We start from the raw sequence: 24,344 nt of genomic DNA, 5'->3' as shown, positions 1-24,344 counted from the left end.
GCATTTGTACGGAGGACAAAAACACCAGCACATCAGCCATGCTTTTCCTGTGCCTTGCTACTGTGCTCATTACACCTGCTAGTGCAGAGAAATAATGTTTCAATGCACAGAGACAAATTAAGATTTTCCCTGAAGCCCATCTGCTTTTTTCCCCTTAAATCTTTACCTGCAGGAAGGAATTAGACTTGATTTAAGGGAAAGAATAGAGGAGGTAGAGAAATTGAGCAGTTAATAGAAAGAGGTTGGCAGCCTAAAGTAGAGGGATGGCAAGGGAGAAAACAAACAACTTCACCAATTAGGAACAAATTAAGGATGGAAGGGAGTTGTCAAAGGATAAACCTAACCCACCATGTTGCCTTTTCCACTAGTTACAGTTGCTGATGTACATATCATATGTACATATGTACGAATGAACATATGAAGCCTCCACTTGTCAGTCTCAGTCATTGCAGCAATACCTTTTTTATTCATTTGCTTCCAAGAAGTAATTCTGGAAATGTTTCCTCCCTGAGATCACCAAATGTTGGTATTCCCTAACAAGATGCTTTAATGTAAGGAGAATAAAAACAGCAATACAGAAAAAGACATATGTTTTAATCCATCATTAAATAAGCTTGCTAGAAAGTACAAACTTTTACAAAAAATTAAAACCTTTACCTTCTAATAACATTTGAATGATATTAATCTGAATGAAAATATTTTGAATGTTAGTGTAATAGCTTAATAAACTGACTACCAAATAATTTAGCTAACTAAAAAGGACATGCATTTCTCTCACATACTTGAAAATGGAATAAAAATTGAGGTGAAATCTAGCAACTCTCATCGTTTAACAGAAAAGAATATTTCTACCCAACAACTGTAGAAAATTTATGTCCCCAGACTGCAACACTGAGCTGAAATTTGTCTTAAGAATATGATGCTAATGTCCCTGCTCTTTCTGAAAGTGTCAGACCTACAAACACAATCAAGATCTCAGAAGAATTTTGTCTCAGTTCTGCTGTATTCTTCCTCTGGAGAGATGTCAGTGCTGTTGAAGAATATAAAGTGCAGAGATCATTCAAGATTGGAGAACTGACACATTTTGAGCAAAACAAAGGATCTTTTCTGAAGGATAAAACTCCTTCCTATGGCTGAATATACCACAGTGTATGAATTGCTCTATCATCACGGTCTGAAGCAAAATTAAGAACATAGTCAACAAAAAAAGAACATGACTTATGTAATATTTTTTCATTATCTGCTCAGCCTAATTTTGTATGGTTAGATATACACACATATGATACCTCATGCGTCATTTTCTTTCCCTGCATCCACCTGAACAACTCTTACAACTCTCAGTCAGAATACAGAGGAAAAAAGTGTGGAGGTAGTAACTGTCTGCGTGTATTAAGCTTGGATGATATATATATTAAAAAAAAAGTTATTAATCACAAATTATGTTTAAAGCAAGTATTTCCTTTAGATTATTTCTAGATTCAAATGCTTGATAGGAATTCCATGACTTTTCTCAGAAAGTGGGGATGCGCCTTGAAGTTCCTCTTCCAGATGTGAAGATTTACAAGGAAGTTACACAGTCGCTCTGCCAAAAGCATTTATGGCTCATGGTCAGGCAGGAGGCTTGAAACTAGATGAGCTTCAAGGTCCCTTCCAACCCAAGTCATTCTACTATTCTATGGTTCTATGATTCTATGATTTATGGCTAATAGCTTACCTCTGATTGTGTTTGCAGTGATGGTTATGAATCACAGATTGTGGCTTAACTCTTTCTATTTCTGAGACATTCTGTGACCCATACAGCTCTGCTTTCTCTATTGACTCTCAGAATTTTACATTGCCACAGTGCATATTAAAAAATACAACAAAAAGGTAGCCATGCAGACAGGCAGAGCATTATATTTACTACCATTTACTACCATTCTGGAGCAACAACAAAAACAGAGAACACTGGGCAGTAGGTTTCAGCCATCACACAAAAGTGTTGCATGTTGTTCTGTAGGGCTTCTGGGGAGGATTCTTGTTCTGGCAGAACCTCTAAAAACATGGGACCTCATGCTTTGCTGGATGCAGAGGTGGTTCCCAGTCAGCAGTCTGGCTGATGGCCTCAGTTTCAAGCTGGATAGCTTCTAGACTGCTAGACTGACACCTAGAATAGATCAATATGTGATTTACAGACATGGGAAAAACAGGAGAGGGTAAAGGAGTTGATAGTAAATGTCCAGTTATCTTAGAATTTCAGAAAAGAACAAGGTGGGGCTCAGGACCCTTAACTGTATAGGGAAACAGGACTGACTGAGGGATGCATTTCCCTCTTGCTATAAGGAAAATAGATTTTGATGTCAACATGATTCAATGCTGAATAAACCCTGGACTGCTGAGAATTAGTCTCGGAATAAAATAGAGAAATGAGATGCCAAGATCAAGTTCTGTTCCCAGTACAAGATGATTCTTTTAGCCCAGTGTGTGGGCAGCTTGTGGTGGAGCAAAGTTCAACTCTGTGATGACAGAGATCCTTCTGTGAACTTCATGTAAGTTCATCTCATCCCTGCCCCAACTCCACCTTTCTTATAGTAGTGATAGGCAAGACAGATTTATATAGTTCAATGACTTAAAGAGCCAAATCTACCCCAAACCCAGAAAAAAAAAGAAGGATGAAACTACTGGAAAAGGTGGTAAGATGGTGCCATGGCAGTCTCACAGAGCACAAAAATGGGCAGAAGTGGATTCCAGGATGAGACAGGAGAAAGATGCTTTGACTTACTGCAGGATGGACTAAGTTGCTACAGGAACTAAATTGTCCTAGGAAGTTTAGCTTAAGTCCAACATGAAACCTAACTTTCTGTCAGCAGCTTGAAAGTAGGTAGAGGGGTGATTACGAAGGGTAAAGCCTGTGAGCTGAGGGATGGTAGAGCTGAATGACACGTAGCAACTTACTCTGGTTGGTAGACAAGATATTTCTGTTCTTCTTTAATATCACAAAACCCAGAAGAAGTGCAGAAATGATCACTACAACCACAGCTATAAGTGGGCCAAAGAAATTTGTCTTTGCTTGCTCCATTTCTTTCTCTTTTATCTCTGAATAAGAAAACAAAGAAGATACACACAGCCAAGATTTAATTTGGTGGCAATTACTTTAAACACTCTATCCCAATGTTACATGAATAGAAGTTTAGGTCAAGGCCCTTGACATCCTTTTTGCTTTGCTAGTGTCAAAAAATCACTATCCACATTATTTTATTTCCGGTTCCAATAACTAGTGAAACTACCTGGTCTTACTACTCACTTAAACAGCAGCAAAGCAAATAATTCTTTCTAAGGTTTGGGTAGCATGTGAAAGATCAGCAACTTGATTGGTGCAACAGCCTATGAGGCAGCTACAGCGCCAATGCTGCTCCGTGTTATCATGCAAGTTGGAAGAACCTGGAACATGTTACTACTTGGTGTCTGTTGGAAATGATGGTCAAAGCCTAATGAAATGCTGTAAGGGATGTGAAAGTAGCAGGGAATTCAAGGGACTTTCCCTCTATTTCTGGTTTATGTGTTTTTGAGGTTTTGGTTGGCAGAGTTAGCAGCTGATAGAGCTTCAGTTATTGCCAAACAAAACTGATGTTTGTGTAGAGTTCCTGGTTTCTTACCCACCATCACTGTTTGTCAGGTAGCTATTTTCATAAAGCCACATAGGAGAGAAGAATTGAAGAGGAAAGAGGAAGATTCACCATTATAGTTAATATAACCATTTCAAAACTAATGAGCAATGTGCAGAGCTGAACAAACATTAGAAGGCTTCTGGATTGTATTTTAAGAGTATTTGAAAGTCCTGTAATGCAAAGACATCCGAGGCAGTTTGCCATATCTGGTGTTGATAATTTAACTCTTTAGCTAAATTTATATTAAGAAAACTTCACTATGGAACTTTTTCAGAACAAGTGGCAAATTTATTTTACATCTGCAGTAATAAGGTGCATATTTAAACTGCCCTGGTAGGCTTTCCTGCAATACTACCATTCCCTCTTGGCTCCTTGTTCCTGTTAATTGAAGCACAGCTCTCCATCTTCAGCATTGTCTAAAAGAGACATGTGCAAGCCAAAGGAACGTATGACCAAAAAGGGAATTGTCTTTGTTTTGATGTTCTTGTGCCATAGCTTATTAAAAAAAAAAACATGTGAAAAGAAGTTTTCCTGGTCCTGAAGATAAATAAAATACTGCTTTAGTTTAAAGAAAGGATCAGCCATGTGGAACCCTGAGATAATCCATCAGTAAAGTCATAATGGAACTCAGGTCCCCAGCTTCTTCTTGCAAGAGGTGTCTGAAAAAAGACACAATTTCAGAGACGAAAAATCCCCAAATAGTCATTTTGGAATGTGCACTTAATTCTGCCAAATGTTATGAAAACCACCAGGAATGCTTCTAATATTAGTCCAAGTCTCATGGTCTTTACAGTTAAACTCAGCACAGTTTATTTGGCAGTTTGTGAACCAAATATGGTCCATGGAACTCTTCTGTTTAGCCTTATGCCTCTTTCTAAGAAATTATTAAGAATAGCAGCTCAAGCATTTTAAACCAGCAAAAGACTCCTTTTTTAATATCAGGGTAGTCAAACTCTGGAAGTTTGTGGAGTCTTTATCCTGGTAGGTGTTTAAAATTCAACTGGATAAAGTGCTGTGCTACCTACTGACCCTACTTTGAGCAGAGTGGTTGTACTAGATTATCTCCAGATGCCTCTTCCAACATCACCAGTTCTCTGATTCTGTGAAGTGACAACTTCTCCCAACAGTTGTCACCTCCAGAGACTGGTTGCTGCCTGATCCAGACTCCTAGGTTGCTTTGTTGCTGCTGCAGCATCTTCCAGGGAGGAGATCAATAGGGCTGTGTTCTGGATTGTGTAGCAATTCCTTCTCTGTGGCCTCCCCTTGCTGTAATAAGATTTCCCTTGTGGAAAAGAGAGGAAGTTCAGCAGTGAGTAGGATAGAGCACCTACAACCCTTTTAATCAACTCCTAGTCCTACTTAGAGTTTATTCCCTGCCTTGAACATGCTGCTGTCTGTGATCAGCTGTGCTGCAGTACTGCCTGCTCCTACCCATGCAGAAATTGGAATGGCCAAAGGGTGACTCACCTATGCTCAGTGGGACTGAGACAAGGCTTCCCAGCTGCTCCCTAAGGTGAAGCAAGCAGCTGATATTAGTGGGGCTCCCTGCAGGAACAGGGATATTCAGCTTGCTGGTAATGTTGTACAGCTTTGTCACAGCATCCTGTGAGACATTCATGTGAGCCGGGCTGCTGAGTGTTTTGTTCTCATGTGAAATCAGCCAAGTCATCTCCTTGGGCTCTGGATAACCTCCACTGGAAGAACAGGTTAGGTTCAAGTATCCATTGGGCTTTAGTTCCCCGGAGTGCAGTTCTATCTCAGGTTGACTGTAGTTGGCTGAAATAGACCAAAGACAGAGCATCATGAACCAGCCACACCACTTTTGTGACAGTCTCTGCCAGTTATTTAATTTTTAAGTTATTTAAGATTTTCAGGCAGCAACAAGTCTAAACACTTTTCTTCAGGTAGACAATGGGCATTCGAATAAGGGATTTGTATGGCATTTTTTTGGTGTGTATGTAGACTTGCTGCTTCTTGTTCTCAGGGTGTTTCAAGGATGCAAGTCTGATCAGTCAGACAATGGGCCTCTGTCTCTCCCACCTCTTTAAGACATATTAATACCTCAGAATAATGAAACCTTAAGCCCCACAAATAAGGCTTAAGCAGAAAATGGGAAGGGACTACAATGTTCTCTACCTTTGGTATCCTGAATGGGTAAGGGGAAACCCACAAACTTCTAACTGGGAAATGTAAAAATAGAAATAATCTGAGAGAATCCAGATAGGGTAAGTTCAAAGTGCAGTGCTGTTTAAGTAGAAATATCCCTGCTGTCTGTCAGCTTTGTAAGTAAACATTCTGCAGCATATAATTCATCATCACTTTGTGGCAGGGTTCCCTTAGCTTAGCTTTTCTGATGCAATTGACTATAGCAAAAGGGTTTTTTATTTTGTGTCATTCACTCATCACAATAAATGAAAAACACACCTGTTGCTTTAAAAAGTCAAGTTTCCCATGCAAGAAATAGTGAAACAGGAATGGGAAGAACTATTTAAACATAAACTACAAATGATAAATAGAAGCTTTTAACCAATACCCTCTCTTAATTAATCTAGATATACTCAACCAGGATTTGTTTGGTCAGAGGTTTATAGTAAAAATAATAGACTATAATTGAAAAGGAGAAAGAGAGAATGTTGACATAATACTGACCACTAAGTTGGCACATAGCAAATTAAAAAAACCCCAAAGAACCTCCCAAGTCAGAAACAAATACCGAGAAGTAGACTCAAGATTTGATTGCAAATTTTTAGGGCCAATAGGACTAAAGAATATGCAGAAATATTGGAGAAGGGAAAAGGGCTCTTAGGAAAATGTGAGTCTTGAGAGGGTAAGTCTCACTCTTCTGCACATACACTCAGTGTGTTGGAACAAGGATCTAATCCTTGCCCTAGAGGACTGTTAATATGTATGAATGAAGAAACATGATTTTGCTTTTATTTTCTCTATCCTAATACACAATGCATAGGATTTAGCTTAGTCACTTAAAACCCCCCAAGAGAGTTGATGGATAGGAATTCAAAATGAAAAAAAGCCTCCCCTTTTCTATACCTCAAAATTTAGTTAAGGTGTCCCTCAGAAAAGCTCAAGGTCTGACTTGCTTAGCTGACTGCTGTCAGACATCTAGTCTGGAGTATTTATTCTCTCCTTGGTATTTTATAGGGATAGCAAGAACGTAATCCATGGCTATGAAACTTGCCACAACATCCAAGTGATTTAAGGGCTTCAATCTTATTGACAGTAAGCAAGTAGAAATAGTAGAATACAGGTTGCACTTCTCTTTTATAGTTTCTGGAACCTCAATTTACTGAAAAGTGATGCTGGGTGCATTCAGGGTGTGGGCTACATATATGGGGTTTATGTTTGTTAACAGAAAAGCACATTTCAGGAGGTCTTATTTATTTAAAGATAGTGTCTTCCAAAAAACTTTGGGATTCGGTTAAATAACTCAAGAGACAGCAGTCCATCAAGCCCTTAATATTTTTCTCAATGGCTTGATCACTTTGCTTTTATTCTATTTTCTTAAGTGACTATCTGCCTTACTTCCTTCCAGACACTGACTGTTGCAGAATTAATTAACTAGCCTTTTTTTTTTTTTTTTTTTTTTTAATATGCAGTATTTTACATGTATTTCAGGTTCTCACATTCTGGAAACAAAACTCTTCTGATTATTCTGTGTTATAAGGTTGTAAGATTGTTGTTTTAATGTTTATAGTTGATTGTATTTTTTCCAGTCTTCAGATAACTCTACTAGAGCTTTTTTTCACACTTTTCAGTTTTTCAACATCCTCTTTAAAATGAGCAACTCTAAGTCTCTCTTGTGACATCATTTCAGTCTCAATGCTCTGAGTAGTGCATATTTTGAAACAGCTTCCCTAGTCTTACCTACTTCCCTTATTGATCTATCCAGAGGAAGCACTGCAGACATGCCACAATAGTAGATTTTCCAGTTAAGCTGCTTGTCGGCATGGTCCCTACCTTGCATTTTTAAGAGCCAAAGTTTTCCACTGTGAAACCTTCCTTTTTTTTCTGGAGAGGGATCTGAGTCTGTTTTTATATAAGTCATCATGGCTGTATGAAATACATCTAACATATATATAGAATCCTAGAATTTCTCGAGTTAGAAGAGACTCACAAAGACCATCAAGTCCCTGGCTCCACAAAGGATGGCCAGGGAGTCACACCCATGTGCCTGAGAGCATTGGCTAAACTGTTCTTGAACTCTCTCAGGTGCTGTGACCACTTCCCTGGGGAATTTGCCAGTGCCTGACCTCAGACCCATGGGGTGAAAAATCTTTTCCTGCTATCCAACCTAAACCTCCCTTGACACACTTTCATGCTATCTATATATTATATTAATGCATAAAAATAACATGTTTAAATTGTATTCAAAGGTACTGCATTATTTCTGAATACTTTGTCACCAAGTGATCCAGACAGCTTTTTGTGACTGCCCTGTCATTCTCGTACAGCCCTCGGGTTTTCTTATGCCCATTTTAAGTGTGACATGCCAAACTACAAAAATCCTTCCCTGTATGAGATGAAATTCTAATTAAAAAGCAACACGTAAGCACAGGTACATTTCAATATTTGCATTTTCCATCTAATTATTTTGAAGGGCTTGAGTTTCTTTAAAATATGGTTTTATACTGATCCTTCCTTGAGAGTTTATTGAACAGAGAGTAATTTGGAAGGAAGACAACAGCACATTGTTAAAACTGTCTTCCTAACCTAAACCTTAAAAAGTGTAGGAGACTTTTAGTCCTAAGAGTGAGATGTCTGTAACATGTTGCTCAGATTTTGGGCAAACTGGTAACTGATTCAACTGTTTGAATTGATTGAGCACTTGACGCTACACACCTTAAACCAAGGGCCTTGATACTGAGTGCACATTGTGAGTTTCTGAGTTCCAAAATGCCACTGAAAATGCTTCTCTAGTAGATCCTGGGAGAACCAAAATTTACAATCTACATTTTCTGTCTGTGGAACAAGGGAACACTTGCTAGTAGCACAAAGCTAAATAGGGTCAATTGTCCTGGTACCCTGTTTTTGGCTGCTGTTACACTTAGCCTGTTCTCTTTTAAAGCAGTATGCTGAAGCCTGAAAACACCAGTGCAAGTTAGAAGCTGCTTTATTAATGACTAGCACTACCACAGTGGAAGACAGAACACAGGCATAGAGATAAATGCTACTAACAGAATAATTTAAAATAGAGAAACATTAGGATTATATATTAGGAATTAAAATAATATTAGAAAATGTGAAGAGACATTGGTGCCTCACTTCCATCTCCTTGTTAAAAGACTAACTGCCTTTTCCTTTGATTACAAAAAATTCTCTGATACAGAAAAATCAAGTGGAATCTCACCAATGTATGCATATAATTTTCTTCAGAGGTATTTTCTGCCTTCCTTTAGCTGAATATATGAATTTCTACTCCTACACGTGGGCTGTTTTTTTCTTTATTTTCCCTGTGATTTATATGATCATAAAATAGCTGTGTGTTTGCAGAGATCTTGTCATGTTTCAATTCTAATTTGCCACCAGTGTTGATAAGGTTGGATAATTACTGCTACTTTTAATAGAAAGTAGTTTGTCAGATACAAATAAACAAGTTTATTTTCCAGAGTCCTAAAAGCCATAAAAATTGCAGGAAGCAAGTCTCTTATTCATGTTTAAAAATTTTGCCCCAGAACAGGCACAATTTCAGGACCCATATTTCTGGACTGAACAAAGTCATGGAGAATCCCACAGACCAGATGGCAATCAGAAGAGATTACTTACCAATGATGTGCAGTGACCACTCAGATTGGTGTATGACCATTTTTGGTTGTTCAGTTGTTTTTTCCATAACAATACACTTATAGTGTCCCTCATCCTCAACTCCTGCATTTAACAACTGCAAGGTCCATTTGGCCATGTCCACCTTGGTGCGATTTATATATTCAGGACTAAGGTTCTCATGCTTTTCTTGGCCATGATATACTTCGTGCACCACTTTATTGTCTTTTTGCCAAAAGATTATTAAATTCTTCACATCAATTTCCTGAGAGTTTGGAAAACAGCAGGAGAGGTGTACAGTGTGATGGAGAAATGCCTTCACTGGATGCACACTGGCAGCAATACCTTAGACAGAGAGAGAGAAAAATCAAGATTTCTACCAGCTACAAAAGAATATCAAGTTGCACTCAGATATCCAACACTTAACAACAGTGGAAATAAAACCACCAACATTTAGACACAAATTATCCCACTAGGTATGACAGGACACGTAGTAGTTCAAACTGACTCATTCAGTCATGAGGAGTTCAGGTCATAAAACTATTTCTTATTTTTCTTCCTATATTTTACTTTCCAAAGAAGGCCTACCACACAGAGATCATGAGCATCTATATTTTAGAAAACTTATCTCCAGGCCAAAGATTCAAACAATTCTTGCTTGCAGCATCCTGAGTGTAGTGAGGTTCTGCCACAAAGAAGATAGATGCACAATTTCTGTTTAAAAAGTTGAGTTAATTCTGCTAAGAAAATTACAACACATTAAATTTTTGAAGAAACTGTGAAGTACACACTGTGCGGTAAGTGTGAGTGTCTAGGGAATGCATGACCAGAAGGTCAGAAGCAGGTGAACACTTTCAATCTCTAGGAAGAATTAATCTAAAGTTTAATGACAAATTAAATGTCAGATTTAACTGTTCCGTAATTAATTTAGAATTTAATGACAGAGTAAATGTCAGATTAAACTGTTCTGCTGCTGATCTTGTTAACAGAAATGGTCAATACACACACTTATGCCTTCATGCAAAGTAGGGATGAACTGCACTACAGAAGGGATGATTTTTCTCCTGCTTTCTCCTGTGCATGTGTCCATTATTATGAGTAGTGACCTGGGGGACTGTGTTTTCTTGGAATAAGAAATGCAGCCCTCTGTCCCAGAAGACACAAACATCTCTGCTGTGTTCAAAAGAAGATTTACAGTCTCTCTCCTGGTGCAAAGTTTTGACTGTTCTTCCAGAGCACAAGACTACAAAATTATCTCTGTGGTTGCCTCAAACTCCAGTTGTCCCATATCAGACTGCCAGTTTTCAGTTTAGTACCACTCTTCTCTATAATGCACAGAGGTGATACACACACATTTTAAAGACAGATTTAAATTGAGAATTTAGGAGCAACATAAAATAAGTGTAATGTAAAGATATAAAGTTGAAGAGAGGAAGTACTTAATATATATATTTTATAGAGTCCCTGCACACAATTTAAATACATGTCACATGGGCTATATGACCTTGATTGTGCAATGGAAGTGATTAATAGTACTAAGGAATGAGCTTCTTAGTGGATGAGAAAGTATCACATAGCAGGACACAAACAATCAAAATAGTTTTGATAATTAAAAATGTGCCTTTTACCTGGGAGAAATATCATAGCACAAAGGAAGAATATGCAAATCTCCATGACACTGTAAGAAGAAGGAAAGAAAGAAATATATTAGAGGTCGAAAACACTCCAGTACTCCCAAAGAGGTGGTAAAACAAGAAGTTTTAGCAAGAGAGAGTATTGAGAAAGTTAATCTCACCTTTTTCTATAGATTGATGCAAGGGATTCTATGTGCTTCCCAGCCTTTAGCAACCACAAGTAGCATGCTATGGCAGATCTCTGGTTTACAGAGAAGGTGTTGTGCAAGATTACTGCAGACTGTGTATGCCATGGGAGGAACACAGAGTCCCTGAGGTCCAAAGGGCAGGACAAGTACCCAAAATGCCTGGAGCGGAGGAAAGAGCAATGGGGAGCATGCTTGGCTTGGCAGTGTGGGGAAGTAGATGGGGAATTGAAAGTAGAGGGGGAGGAGAGTGTGATGATGAAGAAGGAAGAGGTGGGGGACACATCTCGGTGATGTCAGCTACCAGAAGTGATGAAGTGTGTGACCTTCAGTTTTGTGACAGTAACAGGAACCAATCCTTAACAACAGCAAAGGATAACAGGGAAATCTTATGATATATGATACAGAGAGATGATGCTAAACAGCGCACAGTTCTCGGTAAAGAAAAAATTAGTTTCTTTTTAGGAAAGAAAACCCTAAAAAAACCTCCTATATCTTGTCTCCTAAGCAAAACACCTCTCTGGCTGCTTGGATTCATGTGGTGTAAGGGCCCATAGTCCTGGTAAGCAGCCAAATGTCATTCCCATGCAATCTGAGAGTGGCACCTGCCTCAAGTCTGTTTGCTACTTTGCATTTTAGCAGCACCTTTGTGGTTTTTGTGTGCCTTTTTCATATATGTGGGAGAAGCCTCCATACCACCCTTGCCAAAGTCCTTCACTCTCCTCCTTCAAACAGCTCCAAAGAAATCAGTTTGCAGGAGCAGATCTAAAAATTTCCAGCTTTCATACTGCCTAAAATCAGTGAGATCTCTGTCTGCTGTCCTCACTAGCAGTACACTTTCCTGATGGATGGTTTCTCATTTTTTGTCATGTTTTATTTTAGGCTGGTACACTTGGGTCTTTACCCCAGGTCTCTGGTGTCTTCTTCTGTTTAATATAGAATTTCCCTCAGTCCACTGACATGTGTTTTTGTGAGTATGCTGTAATGTACAGGCCTGACAAGGGTATTTTTTCCAACTTCATCCTACCTTTCCTTAGGAAAGGGGAGAAAGAAGTCCACATGGCTTGGAGGATATGGATAACTTTCTTTTGATCCACCTGTCATAGCAAAAGAGGCGGGAAGGGAGGGAGGGCTCATGCAGAACCCATTGTCATAGACAGAGGTCATTCTTTTTCTGCTCCAGCCACCCAATTGCATGGTAAACTTTTATCAAGGGATTTTCCCCTCCCAGGATGGGCCCCACTGAACTAAACCAGACAACTGACTTCCTAAGTAAAAATGCCTGTGCCAAGCCACTGAAAATGATAGAAACTTCTTTGCAGCAGTCATATTTCCATCCTATAAATAAGAATTTTAGTTTTCAGTCAAGAGAAAAATAAAGGATAGCTCTGTTTTTTTATTCGTTTTTTTTTTTTTTGATTCTGTGCAGGTGTGTAAGGGGAGAAATTAAAGCAATTCAGCAACTACTGACATAAGTGGAGAGAGTGTTCTGCATGTTTTGCAATGACTGTCTCACAGAAGCAAAGAGCAAAACCAGAACTGAAAATGAGAGTGAGAGAGAAAAAACCCAGGCAAAAACACCAAATAGCATTGCATGCCTTTCTTCATGGTTTGGATTTGGAGCTGTGAGGACAGAAATCCTCAAAGTTCCTACATGTATTCCTGGCTGCCATCTTCCAGGAGAAGGCACTTTGCTGGGGTAGATGGCATGAAGAAGCATCCTGTGAGTCTGCAGAGGGGTGTACCTTCTCTCATGGGAGCTGCTTTATAGAGAATTGCTGAATCATTAATCAGGCTGCTACAACTTCAGTGCTGCAAAGAGCTTTACTTCCCCTTTTTTATAAAATGCCTTTAACCAACAAATGCAAATCCTTGGAACCAGTGTCCAGAAGACTGAAGGGAGGAAGGGGAATTACACAGTATCACTGTGGGTTACTTACACCATTCCTTTGGCATATTCAATATAGATTCTGTGCTCAATTCTCTCTTATATTTGCAGGCCTTTGAAAGTCTTCAGTCCCAGAACCGAGCAGCAATCAAAGGTGGCTGGGTGAGAGAGGAAAGATAGACATTGTCGGTCTGTGTGTGGATGTGCAGTTTTGCTGTTCACAGTCTGAGTGCATCCATCTGTAGAACTGGCACTTTTTCATGGATAACTGGTGAGATGGGAATGGTTTGAAGACCCAGGGCTTTAAAATTATCTCTGACATCCTGAACAATATGAGGTCAGACCATGGGGAGGTAAATATTTTCCCTTGCTAAGTAAAGATAGCATACATGGTGTGTCTTTCTTCCCTTTTGGAGAGCTTTTTCAGCCATTCTTGGAGATGTCTCCATGACTCACAATTGCAAATCATGTGTGGACGTCAGAGATGAAAATGGAGAAGCATATTAATTGAAATTATGTCAGTATGCAGTCCGGGGTCACACTCAACTTTTTATTTACTACCTCTGCAGTGCAATCACTGAAAGGAGAAGAAACCATATGAGCACATGCACTTTATAGGCCTGATTCATGAGGGCTTTGGTTTGGTCCAAACCAGTCTGAGAAAACTCATGAGGCAGTTCCCACTTGGCTCAGTACAGGGGGATTCCTATCCTGAATGATAAAATCATAGACTGTGAAGAGTTGGAAGAAACCTTCGAGATCACCAAGTCCCAGTGCCCCCTGCCATGGGCAGGGACATCTCCCAGTGGACCAGGCTGTTCCAAGCCCATCCAACTTGGCTTTGAACACTGTCAGAGGTTGAGACATCCACAACTTCTCTAGGCAACCACTTCCAGTGCCTCACCACCTTCATGGTAAAGAATTTCTTCCTAATATCCAGCCTAAAGTTCTCCTCTTGCAATTTGCACCCATTCTTCCCTTTCCTATCACTACAGTTTCTGATGAAGAATCCCTCTCCCTTCAAATACTGGAAGGCTGCTATGGGAGGGACTCCTTGTGGCCTTTCTCTGGACTTGCTCCAACAGTTCCATGTCCTTCCTGTGTGGGGGGCACCAGAACTGTACGCAGCACTCCAGGTGGGGTTTCATGAGAGGAGAGGAGAGTAGAGGGGGATTATCACCTCCCTCAGGCTGCTGGCCATGCTGCTTTGGACACAGCCAGGGTATGGCTGGCACTGTGGGCTATGAGTGCACACTTCCTGCTCATGTTGAATTTTTCATCAACTGTCATGCCCAAGTCCTTCTGCACAGGGCTGCTCTCAATCACTTCACTTCACCAACCTGTTGGTGTCCCTGGGATTGCCACAACACAGGTGTAGGCCCTTGCACTTTGCTTCTTTGAACTCCATGATATTTGCATTGATCCACATCTCAAGCATGTCAAGGTCCCTCTGGATGGCAAAAACTCTAACACCAATGTTTGGGAAAAAGAGGCAACTTCATTCCCTTTACTTTTGAGGGCAATTGCCAGAAAACCCTGTGTTACTTATTGAGATTGGTTTTCTGTCTCCTGTTCCTTCCAATCCAGCATGTGAAACCAGCATGTAAAACCCCAATAGGCACAGTGGAGCATGAAGGTCTTGGAGTAAACAAGAGCTTTGTATCAGGTACGCTTGCCTGGGTTTTCATTTGCTCTCCTTTTTGCTGTTTTCAGTTTTGGATGTAGTCATTATCTTTTAAAAGACACTGGCACATCTGTGCTCTTTGACTCCTAAGTTCCTTCATTACCCTTAAGTTCCTTCCAAAATGTTCCTTTCTTGCATATTCCCACAGGTAATTAGTTTGTTTTCTTACAACAGGTACACATATTCTATGGGAACACTCTCCTGCCCCATGCTGAACTCAAAACAAAACTAAACACTGAACTAGTAAAATGCTCTTTTAATTTTTCTAGCATGGGGAATTTTTCTAAAATTTCCACCCTATGCAACACTGAGCAGCTCCACGAGCAGTGCTGTGAGCCTCCTGGAGGCAGGACATCTGTGACAAAGACTTTCCACTGCTGACTTGGAAACTATCCCAGGGGCTGGTAAATTAAATTATCCTAAAAATGCATTTACCAGCCTTCCCCCATGTTGTAAATACAGGTTGATCTGTACAAATCTTATGAAAGGAAATCACATCTTAAGAAAAGTTCCTTAACTTGGCAAGTTCAGAGGATTCTATGATGCCCTCCCCACTAATACTAAGCCACATGACCATATAGCTATCCAGCAAGGGGCATGCTTTAAAAATATTCATTACTCAGGCAACTTGTGTTTCCTATGTGCTTTCCCAGTCAGAAAAGTGTCACTGTTTTAATCAATTGCAAAACATTTTCTATTGCTTATTCTTTTAGAACTATCTTTCATTCCAAATTACATTTAAAAATTATGGGCTTGTTGTTTAATTATTTTTATTACATGAAGAAAATACAACCCTCTGTCTTCCTGCTGTTTGATTTCTGAATGCATTTTGTATCCCTTCCCATTCAGCAATATCCTTACTGTACCTAAGAACTTCAGGAGAACCATGACTTTCACTATGATTCTGGGATCACTTTGCTCGAACATCTAGAAACTCCTCTTTTAACAACAATAAATAACATCAATTATTTAAATAATACCTTTGGTCTGGAGATCATGGAGCATTCCAGTGCCTCTGCAAGCAGAATCCTTCATCCACGACTGGGGGCAGGTATCTGTGGAAGAGGGCACAGCAGCTGCCCAGTGGCACAGAGTCCCACTGCACAAATGACAGGACACAAATGTGTTCTCCCTGCAAGTGAAACTGCGGGGGAAATTCGGAGGGGAAGAACGTCATCAAACCAGAATTAGACATTCGTTTGGATTAGCTGTGGTGTTTGAGTTCCACCTAAAGGAAAGGTCAGGGGTACATATTTTTCCACACTTTAGGCCACACTTGGGCACTGAGTTGGCAAGTTGGTTGAACCACTTCTACATCACAGGTACAATAGGTGACGTCTGTGCTCCTTTCCCAGCTCTCACACTTGCCTCAAGGCTAGTAAAGCAAACTTGTCACCTGGGAAGCAGCAGTTGCTGGGTTCACATCTCACCAAATCACAGCAGCCTCTTTGGCTTTGCAGTGAAACAGAGAGAGAGCACACCCCTGTTCCCGCACAGGTCACTGTTTAGAGGAGACAGCTGATTCACAGGCCAGTCAGTTGCTGGAGACTCTTCAAGAGTCGTTGTACAGAAGAGGGAATGTAAATGACCATTCCCAGGCTGTCCCTCTTCCAAGCCCCCCATTTCTGCACAGGACACTGCCTGGAAATGGCATCATGGCTACACAATGCAAAGCAGGCATAACTTCAAATAGCAGTTTGCAGAGCACCTCTGGTGTCAAGGTGTGTGCTGTATACAGAAAGATGAGTCTGTATTTGACTCCTAACTGTACAAACACAGCTAACGAGGATTAGGTACCATGCAATATATTCTGTGCTTAGTCCTCATGTGTTACATGCTTTATTTTCAATAGGAGTCTTTCAAAATCAGCTGAGCATGTGACACAAACCTCATACTGCTTTTCAAACAGAAGGATCACTGATCAAGTGCTACTTTTCTTGCAATAAATTAATCTCAATTATTAAATGAAGATGTGATATTCAGTAGCTCAGTTAAATGAGCCAAGCCTCTACTCTAGTGCAGAAATCACTCTAGGGACACATACTGATTTTCTCACAGTGCTTCTTATGGCACATTAACTTTACAAAGATAGAGGAAAGGATTCTGCCTTTTGGTTTTGGTTTCTCCCTTCAACCACCAGAACTAAGCTGTGAAGAAAGGACCTGAGTCTCATACTCACTGGTGTAAATTAGAATCAGCCTCCTTATAATGTGTATGATTGGACTACACCCTGGAGATCCACTTTGGTCCTTTCACCCAGGTCCTGATTATAAACATCCAGCTCCAGAAATTCAGGAAATGATTGTGCTGATGCCACCATAGGATGGGCTCTGGCTCATTCTGCTATAGCCTGGTCAGCTTGCTTCAGGAAGTAAGGGATGTGTGTGAAGCTGCTATGACAGCAGCTGTGGCTCAAATGAAACAGAGAGCAGCTGTGGAGCCACTTCACTAGTAGCAATTATGTTTTTATGAAGGTGTGCTCCTACTTGTTTATAGAAGCATTACAAATGCTTGTGTCTGTAACTGTCCAAATCATTATCAGATAAAGAAGAAAGGCTAAAGCACTTGATCAAAAGGATTATTTCCTTTTATTCCTGGGGAATGCCTTATTTCTTTCTCCAGTGTTCCTATCTCAGAGGCAGCAAAATACTGCAGTATGGATCTTGCTTGATAACAGCAATGTTCATCCTTTCCTCTGTCCTCACTGCCTGTCTTCCACTGTGTGCAAAAAGCCCAGATCACAGAAAATCCACCCTTTCCTATCAGAAATACGTTTGTGCTACTTATAGCAAGTACTCTCTGTGCAAAAGAAGCTTCCTCTTTTTTTTTTAGCTGAAATTCCCCTTCCAAGGCACATTTAATTCTCTCACAAGTGTCAGTGTTATTCACAGTGTCCCTGAGCTGCTGTGTAGCCCCAGCCTCCACGAAAACCTTTGCTCTGATTTTGCCTGAAGGAAATAACACTTTTTGAAGAAGTTCTTATGGCTGGCAAATACCATTCACTTTTCTTTGCTTAAATGGGTCTTTGAATTTAAAATACAGTTTTTTTGGCAAAGACTGAAGTTACTACAATGAGATTTAAAAAAAGCAGCTTGTCCTTCCCTAGTACTCCACTGCTGAAAGTCACCAAGTTAATTTAAGAACTGATGACACAGTAAAAACATATCTGAATGGATTGTTATGTAAGAAGAATGATATCAGTACTGATTCCATAATATTTATAGGAAATTGAAGAAATTTAAGGCCGTATCTCTGCCATAGCTGCACTTCTTGCTATATTCTCATTGACTTTTCTACATGACTGAGTAAAGACCTTGTGATTATGTGTTTGACTATTAATATGTATAATTCTTTGGTAAATTGATAACTTCATTTTCTTGTACTGCCAATTTATTTACATGGAATTTGATTTCTCCTGTAACCTCATTTTGATTCTGCTAGCTTAGTAAAACTTGTAATTTTATCATCTATATAGATTTGTTTCAAGTTGGCTTATGATCATGCAGTGAGCTTCATAAAAGCCCAGCTTAATGAGTGCAGTTGTTCTTGCCAGCTGTAGATCAAACAGTATTCACACCTGAGTCCCTTTTGTCTGAATCAAATTTTATATGTGGCATTCAAAAAGGGGCTGCCTGAGTGGAAAAAAAAATCCATCCTGTATCCTTAGACTATTAAGCATCTGCATCTATTGCCTATTATTAGAAATGAATTCCAAATCAGTTTCTGTATGCACATTTTTCTTTGCCCAGGACAAACTACTCAACAGCTCTGATTAAAAATAGAGAAGTAGGCTGTTAGGAGTGAAGAAGGGGAAGTTTTTTCTCCAGTCTGTAGCAATCAGAGAACTATAATTTACTTTTAACAGTTTCCTGTGAATGCAGCCAAAAGAATAATTTCTTCAGCTAGATTGATTGAAGACTAATTGGACCTAATTTAAGTGTTTCCCAAACATATTCAGCAAAAATCTAAAACCTAGGAGCATTTACAGGCTTCAGATTTTTTCCTTGCATGCAACTTAGTCTCGCAGTTAACAAGAAAAACAGGAGAAGTCCATACGATTTTCAGAGATGATGGAGTATCCTCCTCCCACTCTAAGATGTCACAAAAAGTAATGATGGATGAGACCTAAACATTGCAGTGGAAGAAATCAAATTGGAAATGTTAAATATTCTTTGTCTTTCTGCCTACAGAGTCTCACCATTTATTCTGAATGTCATACTAATTTATTGAGTTCAGTTTTCATCTGAGTCAAATCCCTCACCAACTAGGCTGGTTGCAGTTGGATTAGAAGGTAGTGAATAAGAACTTCTTCAAAAAGGGTTATTTCTTCTTTGTATGAGCCTGGGTAACTTTTGATGAGATGGGATGTGGTTCCTAGTTCATGGGGAAAGATTTGCTATGCATTTACAGGTTAGCTTTACCTATATTTTTATTGATAATCATATGTATTTAATCGAGACAGCTGTGTGGGCAATGTATTACTGTGATGCTCTCTTAAAAACTTGTTGGGTGACATCTGAAAGAGGAAACCAATGTGTCTAAATCAGAAGAGAATCTAAAAAGTGTGAAGCAAGACAGTGTGTAGGCAAGGAAAGAGAAACTAGATCAGGCTTTAATTGAAACACATAAAAACTACATGAGAAGATAGAGCATAGAGAGGCAGGCATTTTGCAGAATAGAATTAGAAATTAGCAGCTGATAAGAAGGTTTTTAAGAAGAGGTCAGTTTAATAGTCTTAGGGGAAAAACATACTTCGTGGTAGATCATAAATAAAAGATAAGCAATTATTTAGAATGACAGACTGAACTTAAAAGTCCAGGCTTAAGAGTGAGCTTTTGTCAGAATTTCATCCACTTCTTTGTCTGTTCCTAAAAGAAAGACCTTGAAGTCTAAATTAAAGAAATAACAAAGATAACAAAGTAAGGATTGAAAATAGATGTCCAAGTTGGCACATATAGAAAGAGGAAACGTTCTTTGTTGAAACTCGGTCACACAAAACGTGTGTATGACTAATACAGCACAACCCTAGAAGCTGACAGGTACTTGGAAAGATGTTTCCTTGTAGATCTGAAAAGGTTTCCCTTGGATATATGTAGCTGCAAGGACAAGATGCTACAGTGTGCACAGAGCCTCACTGAAATCTTCAATTGTGCATCAGGGCTGCAGGTTAAAAAGTTTTGGCAATCTGGAGCTGCTTGTGATATTGCAATACACTTACATTATGGTAGGACTGTAGGTGCAAAAGATGGGTGGAAGCATATGGGGACACATGGAGACATAAGAATGTGCACACAGCACAGGTGTGAATGCTGTGAGCAGCCCAGACATGCTCAGCAGACACCCCAAGCTGACACAGGGCCTCAGTGAGGATGCCTGAAGTCTTATTTTTTTGTACACAGATACTTCTTACCAGTTAATGTTAGAAAGGTTTTACTTATGGTAGGCAGATGTTTTGTAGGTGCTTATCAGAGTGGGAAAAGCATGGGATAAAATGATCAAAGGCAAGCAGATGGTGTACTGACCATGTGAGAAGGTGGAGAGGTTTTTTAGAAAGCTGGTGTTGGGTTGTACTGGAAAGGAGGTAAAGGACATCCTGAAGGAAGGGGTCTTAGTGCCCTAGGAAATAGTGTGTCCTGAAAGTAAGTGCTGCCTTCCTTGGGAACCCCAGAAAGCTTCCAGAGGAACTGTGAGGATCCAGTGCCTAAGGCTGAGGTAGCCACCAGGAAGGCAGGTGAGAAATCATGAGGACCCCAAAACTGTGGTGATGGCATCAGTGGCAAAGAGAACCACCCATTTTACAGTGACAGAACCCCTTTAACCATATGTAGGATCTGAGTTTTCTGTTAAAGGCATAAGGGATGGCAAAATATTCTTCATTATCCCCAGAGTATTAAATGCTGATGCAGAAATTATGCCTGAGTGATTAAAAAGCAAGATGAGTTTCATGAAGAGGTGTGTTACAGTAACAACAGGGTGTTGTTACAGTAACAACAAGGTGTTGTTAGGAGGTATCTTGACTCTGGAGACAGGATCAGGAAATTGTTTTGGCAATGTTCCCCTAGAGTCTCTGGGTAGCACCAAGGCCAAAACCTCTGCTAAGTGGCATAAGGATACCAAGACAAAAAAGACTGAGAAATCAAGCTGTCTTGTTTCTTCTCCCACAGTCACAGCTCACTGTGGGAAATGAAAGGCATGGAATATTACCAAAATGGGTTGTACTGGACAAATCTTAAAATCTAGGGAAAATGGTGATGAATTGACAAGACAAGTTTTGAAGACAGAGAAATATCTTTTACTAATCCAAATATTGGCAGAAAAGACAAAAGGAGATTCAAATGCCTTCAAAAATGCCTGATAACCTGCTTTTTTTTCCTGTTTTTTTTTCCTTTCTAATTGGAAACATGATCTCTCTACAAATCTTGCTTCATTTAGACTATCCTGGCTACATCAATACTACTATTATAATTAAGGCTTTGAATGCCCACATGCAGAAAACAAGAAATTCTAAACACAATTCGTGGGGAGAATGCAATGCTTCCAAATGAAAATTTTGGTAATGCTAATTACCAAAGGAGGAGGAAGTCACTGTCATGGTTTGAGCCTGGCACAGAGCCAGTGCCCCCCATGAAAATGCCCTCACCCTGGTGTCTGCTGTGAGATGTGACCAGGAATAAGCAAAACAGGCTTTAGCTTAAACATAAAGAACACTTTATTACCTAAACTACAGGAAAATAGGGAAAAACTATAAGGAAAGGAAAAAAAAATTGAAAACCTTACAAAAACCACTTTCCTCCTCCCCACTACCTGACTTTCTCAGTCCGATACATTCTCCCAAATCACCAACTGCCCAGCCTTGGCACCACACTTTAGTATACTCAAACTGCAGTTCATGAAGAGGAAAAGAGTCCTTCTTGTTCCATAGGCTTCCCCTGGAAACACACTGAAACCTCGTGTGCTTCCAATGTCACTCGGCACCGCCCGAAAAAAAAGTCCTTTTGCCGCTTGTGACATCTTCCTTCCATGCCCAGTGCTCTCACCACCGCGCATGGATCAGAGCTGCTTTTAGGGTTGTCTTTCAAGGATGCCTTGTCTCACTCCAAAAAGGCACAGTCTCTGCTTTGGGACATCTGTCCCCCCCCTATTTTTCCAACCCCCTGGGGCCGGGGGGTCCTCACGATGAACCCTCCTGGTTCTGAGGCACTGCTTCCCCCTAAGTGCAGTCTCTGTGTCACAGGAACAACTGAGTCCATGGCCACAAGAAAAGTCCAGCCAAAAGGCCACTCCAAATCATCTCTCCCCATTCAATCATCTCCACGTTCTTCGGGCCAGGTCCTTGTCTCATCTCATCTCTTATCTCCCTTCTTATTCAGCTTCGAGGAGGATTAGCATTTTTTGCAAGGCCCCAATCATGAAAGAAAGGGGTTAAAACTTTCAGTCTCTGTCCCGGAGCTGCGGCACTCCCACACACGCTGCCCACACGCTGCCGCTCCGGCCGGGCACTCTTCCCCCCGCCCTTCTCCTCCTGGGCCAGCTGCTATCACATTCGGCGTCGCCGGCTCTCTCTCTCTCTCTCCCTCCTGGGGGGGGGGGGAGGGGGGAATGGCTGCCCGAGGGCTGACTCCCTGGGGTCTTCCACCCTTCCATCCTCGAAGGCCTCCTCACCTCCCATCTCTGTCCAGGCCCAGGGCCTACCACGTGGCTGCCCCTCCCCCGCCCAGCAGCAGCGGCTGGACGGGGGGGAGATCTGACCTCTTCGCCGCGACGTCCCAAGAGAGCCTCCCAGGGCCAGAGCCCTGCTTTTAACCCCTGTGTATTCTCGGAGGTGTGTCCAAACCCCACTGGCTACACCAGGTGTCAGTATCAAACTCCGAACACCCATTGGTTTGACCACAGCATCCCAGAATTCCCACTTCTTCCTGGTCAAACCACCACAGTCACCTACATGAGTCTATGGGAGAAGCCTGCAAAAATATGTCTTCAATCTGACCACTTTCTAGGATATGGCTTTCTCATTCTATGCTAATTGGTACCTGATTTTCCTCAGGATTCCCAGTCTAAAAGCTTGTTCTGCTAAGGAGGCACCTTCATCACCTCCTCTAAAAAGAAGGGTGTACCACTGTATCATAAGGATACAAGCAAATCCCTTTTTCCTTCTTTAGGAGGCTCAGGTTCATCAGAAGATTTTTATTTACTTTTTCACACTGCAGGACTACTTTGTGTACCAGGCTAAAGGCAGTCCTGTAGTAGGGCCAAATCCCTTCTGAACCAGCTCCACTTTGCACAGGACAGTTACAAATCTCTTGGTCAGAAAAGAAGGAGCATAATGACCTCCATTTACTAGTGCTTCAAGTGGGATGTGGGAGCTCTGGATTCATGTTGCTGCCCCCAGGACTGTATTAAGGGTTTTGTGTTAAGTATTATTATGCCAAATGCACAGGCAGTGGTTGGGGCTAGGAAAAGAAGACCAGGAATGACCTCTTCTTTGAGACTGTTTGCATCATGCAGCTAAAGCAATATTCCCCCTTTCTAATTCACAGGTTCAGGAGAGGTTGAGGATTGCCATCTACCAGGGAATAGCTGTCTAGAGTGCTATTCCATAATGTGAGAGTTGGAAGCACACCAGCATCTGACAGACAGGACTGGGAATTGGCCTGCACCCTCCTTGCCTCTGAATGAGAACTCTAACTACTAAGCAAGTGTAAAAACAGTCCCAGTCCAATTGGCAGAGAGAGACATCATTCCTCTTACCATATTTCCAAAGGAATAAGCACCTGCAATCCAATTTTGTGCAGAGACTCATACAATAAATATGTTCTGAGACAACCAGCTACGTCAAGTCCATCAAACAAGACAACCAGAGGAAGGGCTGGGACTGGCTCTTTGTAGGGCCTGAATGAGTAAATTGTCTCCAAGCATCTCAGGTTTTGTCACTTGCAAACCTGAAATTCTGGAGGCCTAAAGAATTAGGCTAAATAACAGCTGAAAAGGGGCTTTTATCTTTGTCAGTCTGTGTTTGGGTGCCTTAAATCCAGCCCAGGAACCATCCTAAGTACTGAGAGATTTCAGTGGATTTGTCCTAACTGGACAGACTTCTTGTCTCCTTTCATGGCCGGGGCAGCTCCTGCACTGCTTTTAGTTATGTCTTTGATCACTGGTGAGCATCAATGTGTTCCCACCCAATGCATGGAAAAAACTTCTGGAGATGAAAGCAATCCTTTAGGAAGAACACTTATTACAGTTCCTAGGAGCCATGGCCAGCAGTGCTTAGGAAAACCCTCTCCCTTCAGAAAAGTCTGAGATTTAAAATTCTGCTGGTCCCAGGGCCCATTTTGGCAAGTCCTAACAGTCGTCCAGGAATGAGAATTCTCAGGCACATCCTGCTTAGTTTTGATTCAGAGAAAGAAGGAGTTGCTATTATGAGGCAGGGGAACTACATTTAAACTTCAGTTTTTAAGTTTATTTAGTGGACTGGATCTTACAGGATGTTCCGGTTAAACTGGGAGCAAAGTTTATTTAACATATAGTGCC

The 24,344-nt window shown here is 40.7% G+C and overlaps 1 protein-coding gene across 1 annotated transcript; it reads right to left on the bottom strand.

The window, feature by feature from the left end:
• Positions 1 to 438: 438 nt before the first annotated feature.
• Positions 439 to 11,338, bottom strand: CD86 (CD86 molecule). Its single transcript, XM_005486070.3, has 6 exons — positions 11,221 to 11,338; positions 11,054 to 11,103; positions 9,429 to 9,770; positions 5,115 to 5,423; positions 2,935 to 3,075; positions 439 to 2,146 (listed from the first exon to the last, which is right to left on the bottom strand). Exons 2-6 carry the CDS (start codon positions 11,097 to 11,099, stop codon positions 2,127 to 2,129), a joined length of 858 nt encoding a protein of 285 aa, XP_005486127.2. The 5' UTR covers positions 11,100 to 11,103; positions 11,221 to 11,338; the 3' UTR covers positions 439 to 2,126.
• Between the last annotated feature and the right edge of the window lie 13,006 nt (positions 11,339 to 24,344).

The sequence above is a fragment of the Zonotrichia albicollis genome, chromosome 2 (assembly GCF_047830755.1).
Source record: "Zonotrichia albicollis isolate bZonAlb1 chromosome 2, bZonAlb1.hap1, whole genome shotgun sequence".
Classification (NCBI taxonomy): domain Eukaryota; kingdom Metazoa; phylum Chordata; class Aves; order Passeriformes; family Passerellidae; genus Zonotrichia; species Zonotrichia albicollis.
This window is presented reverse-complemented; position numbering and strand designations above follow the sequence as displayed.

Bases quoted from the DNA above. Each gene is read 5' to 3' on its own strand.
- CD86 (XM_005486070.3), bottom strand. From the start codon at position 11,099: ATGGAGATTTGCATATTCTTCCTTTGTGCTATGATATTTCTCCCAG. The intron at 9,771-11,053 runs GTAAAAGGCACA...TCTCTGTCTAAG, and splicing joins TGCTATGATATTTCTCCCAG to GTATTGCTGCCAGTGTGCAT. The intron at 2,147-2,934 runs GTAAGTTGCTAC...GATCTATTCTAG, and splicing joins TATCTTGTCTACCAACCAGA to GTGTCAGTCTAGCAGTCTAG.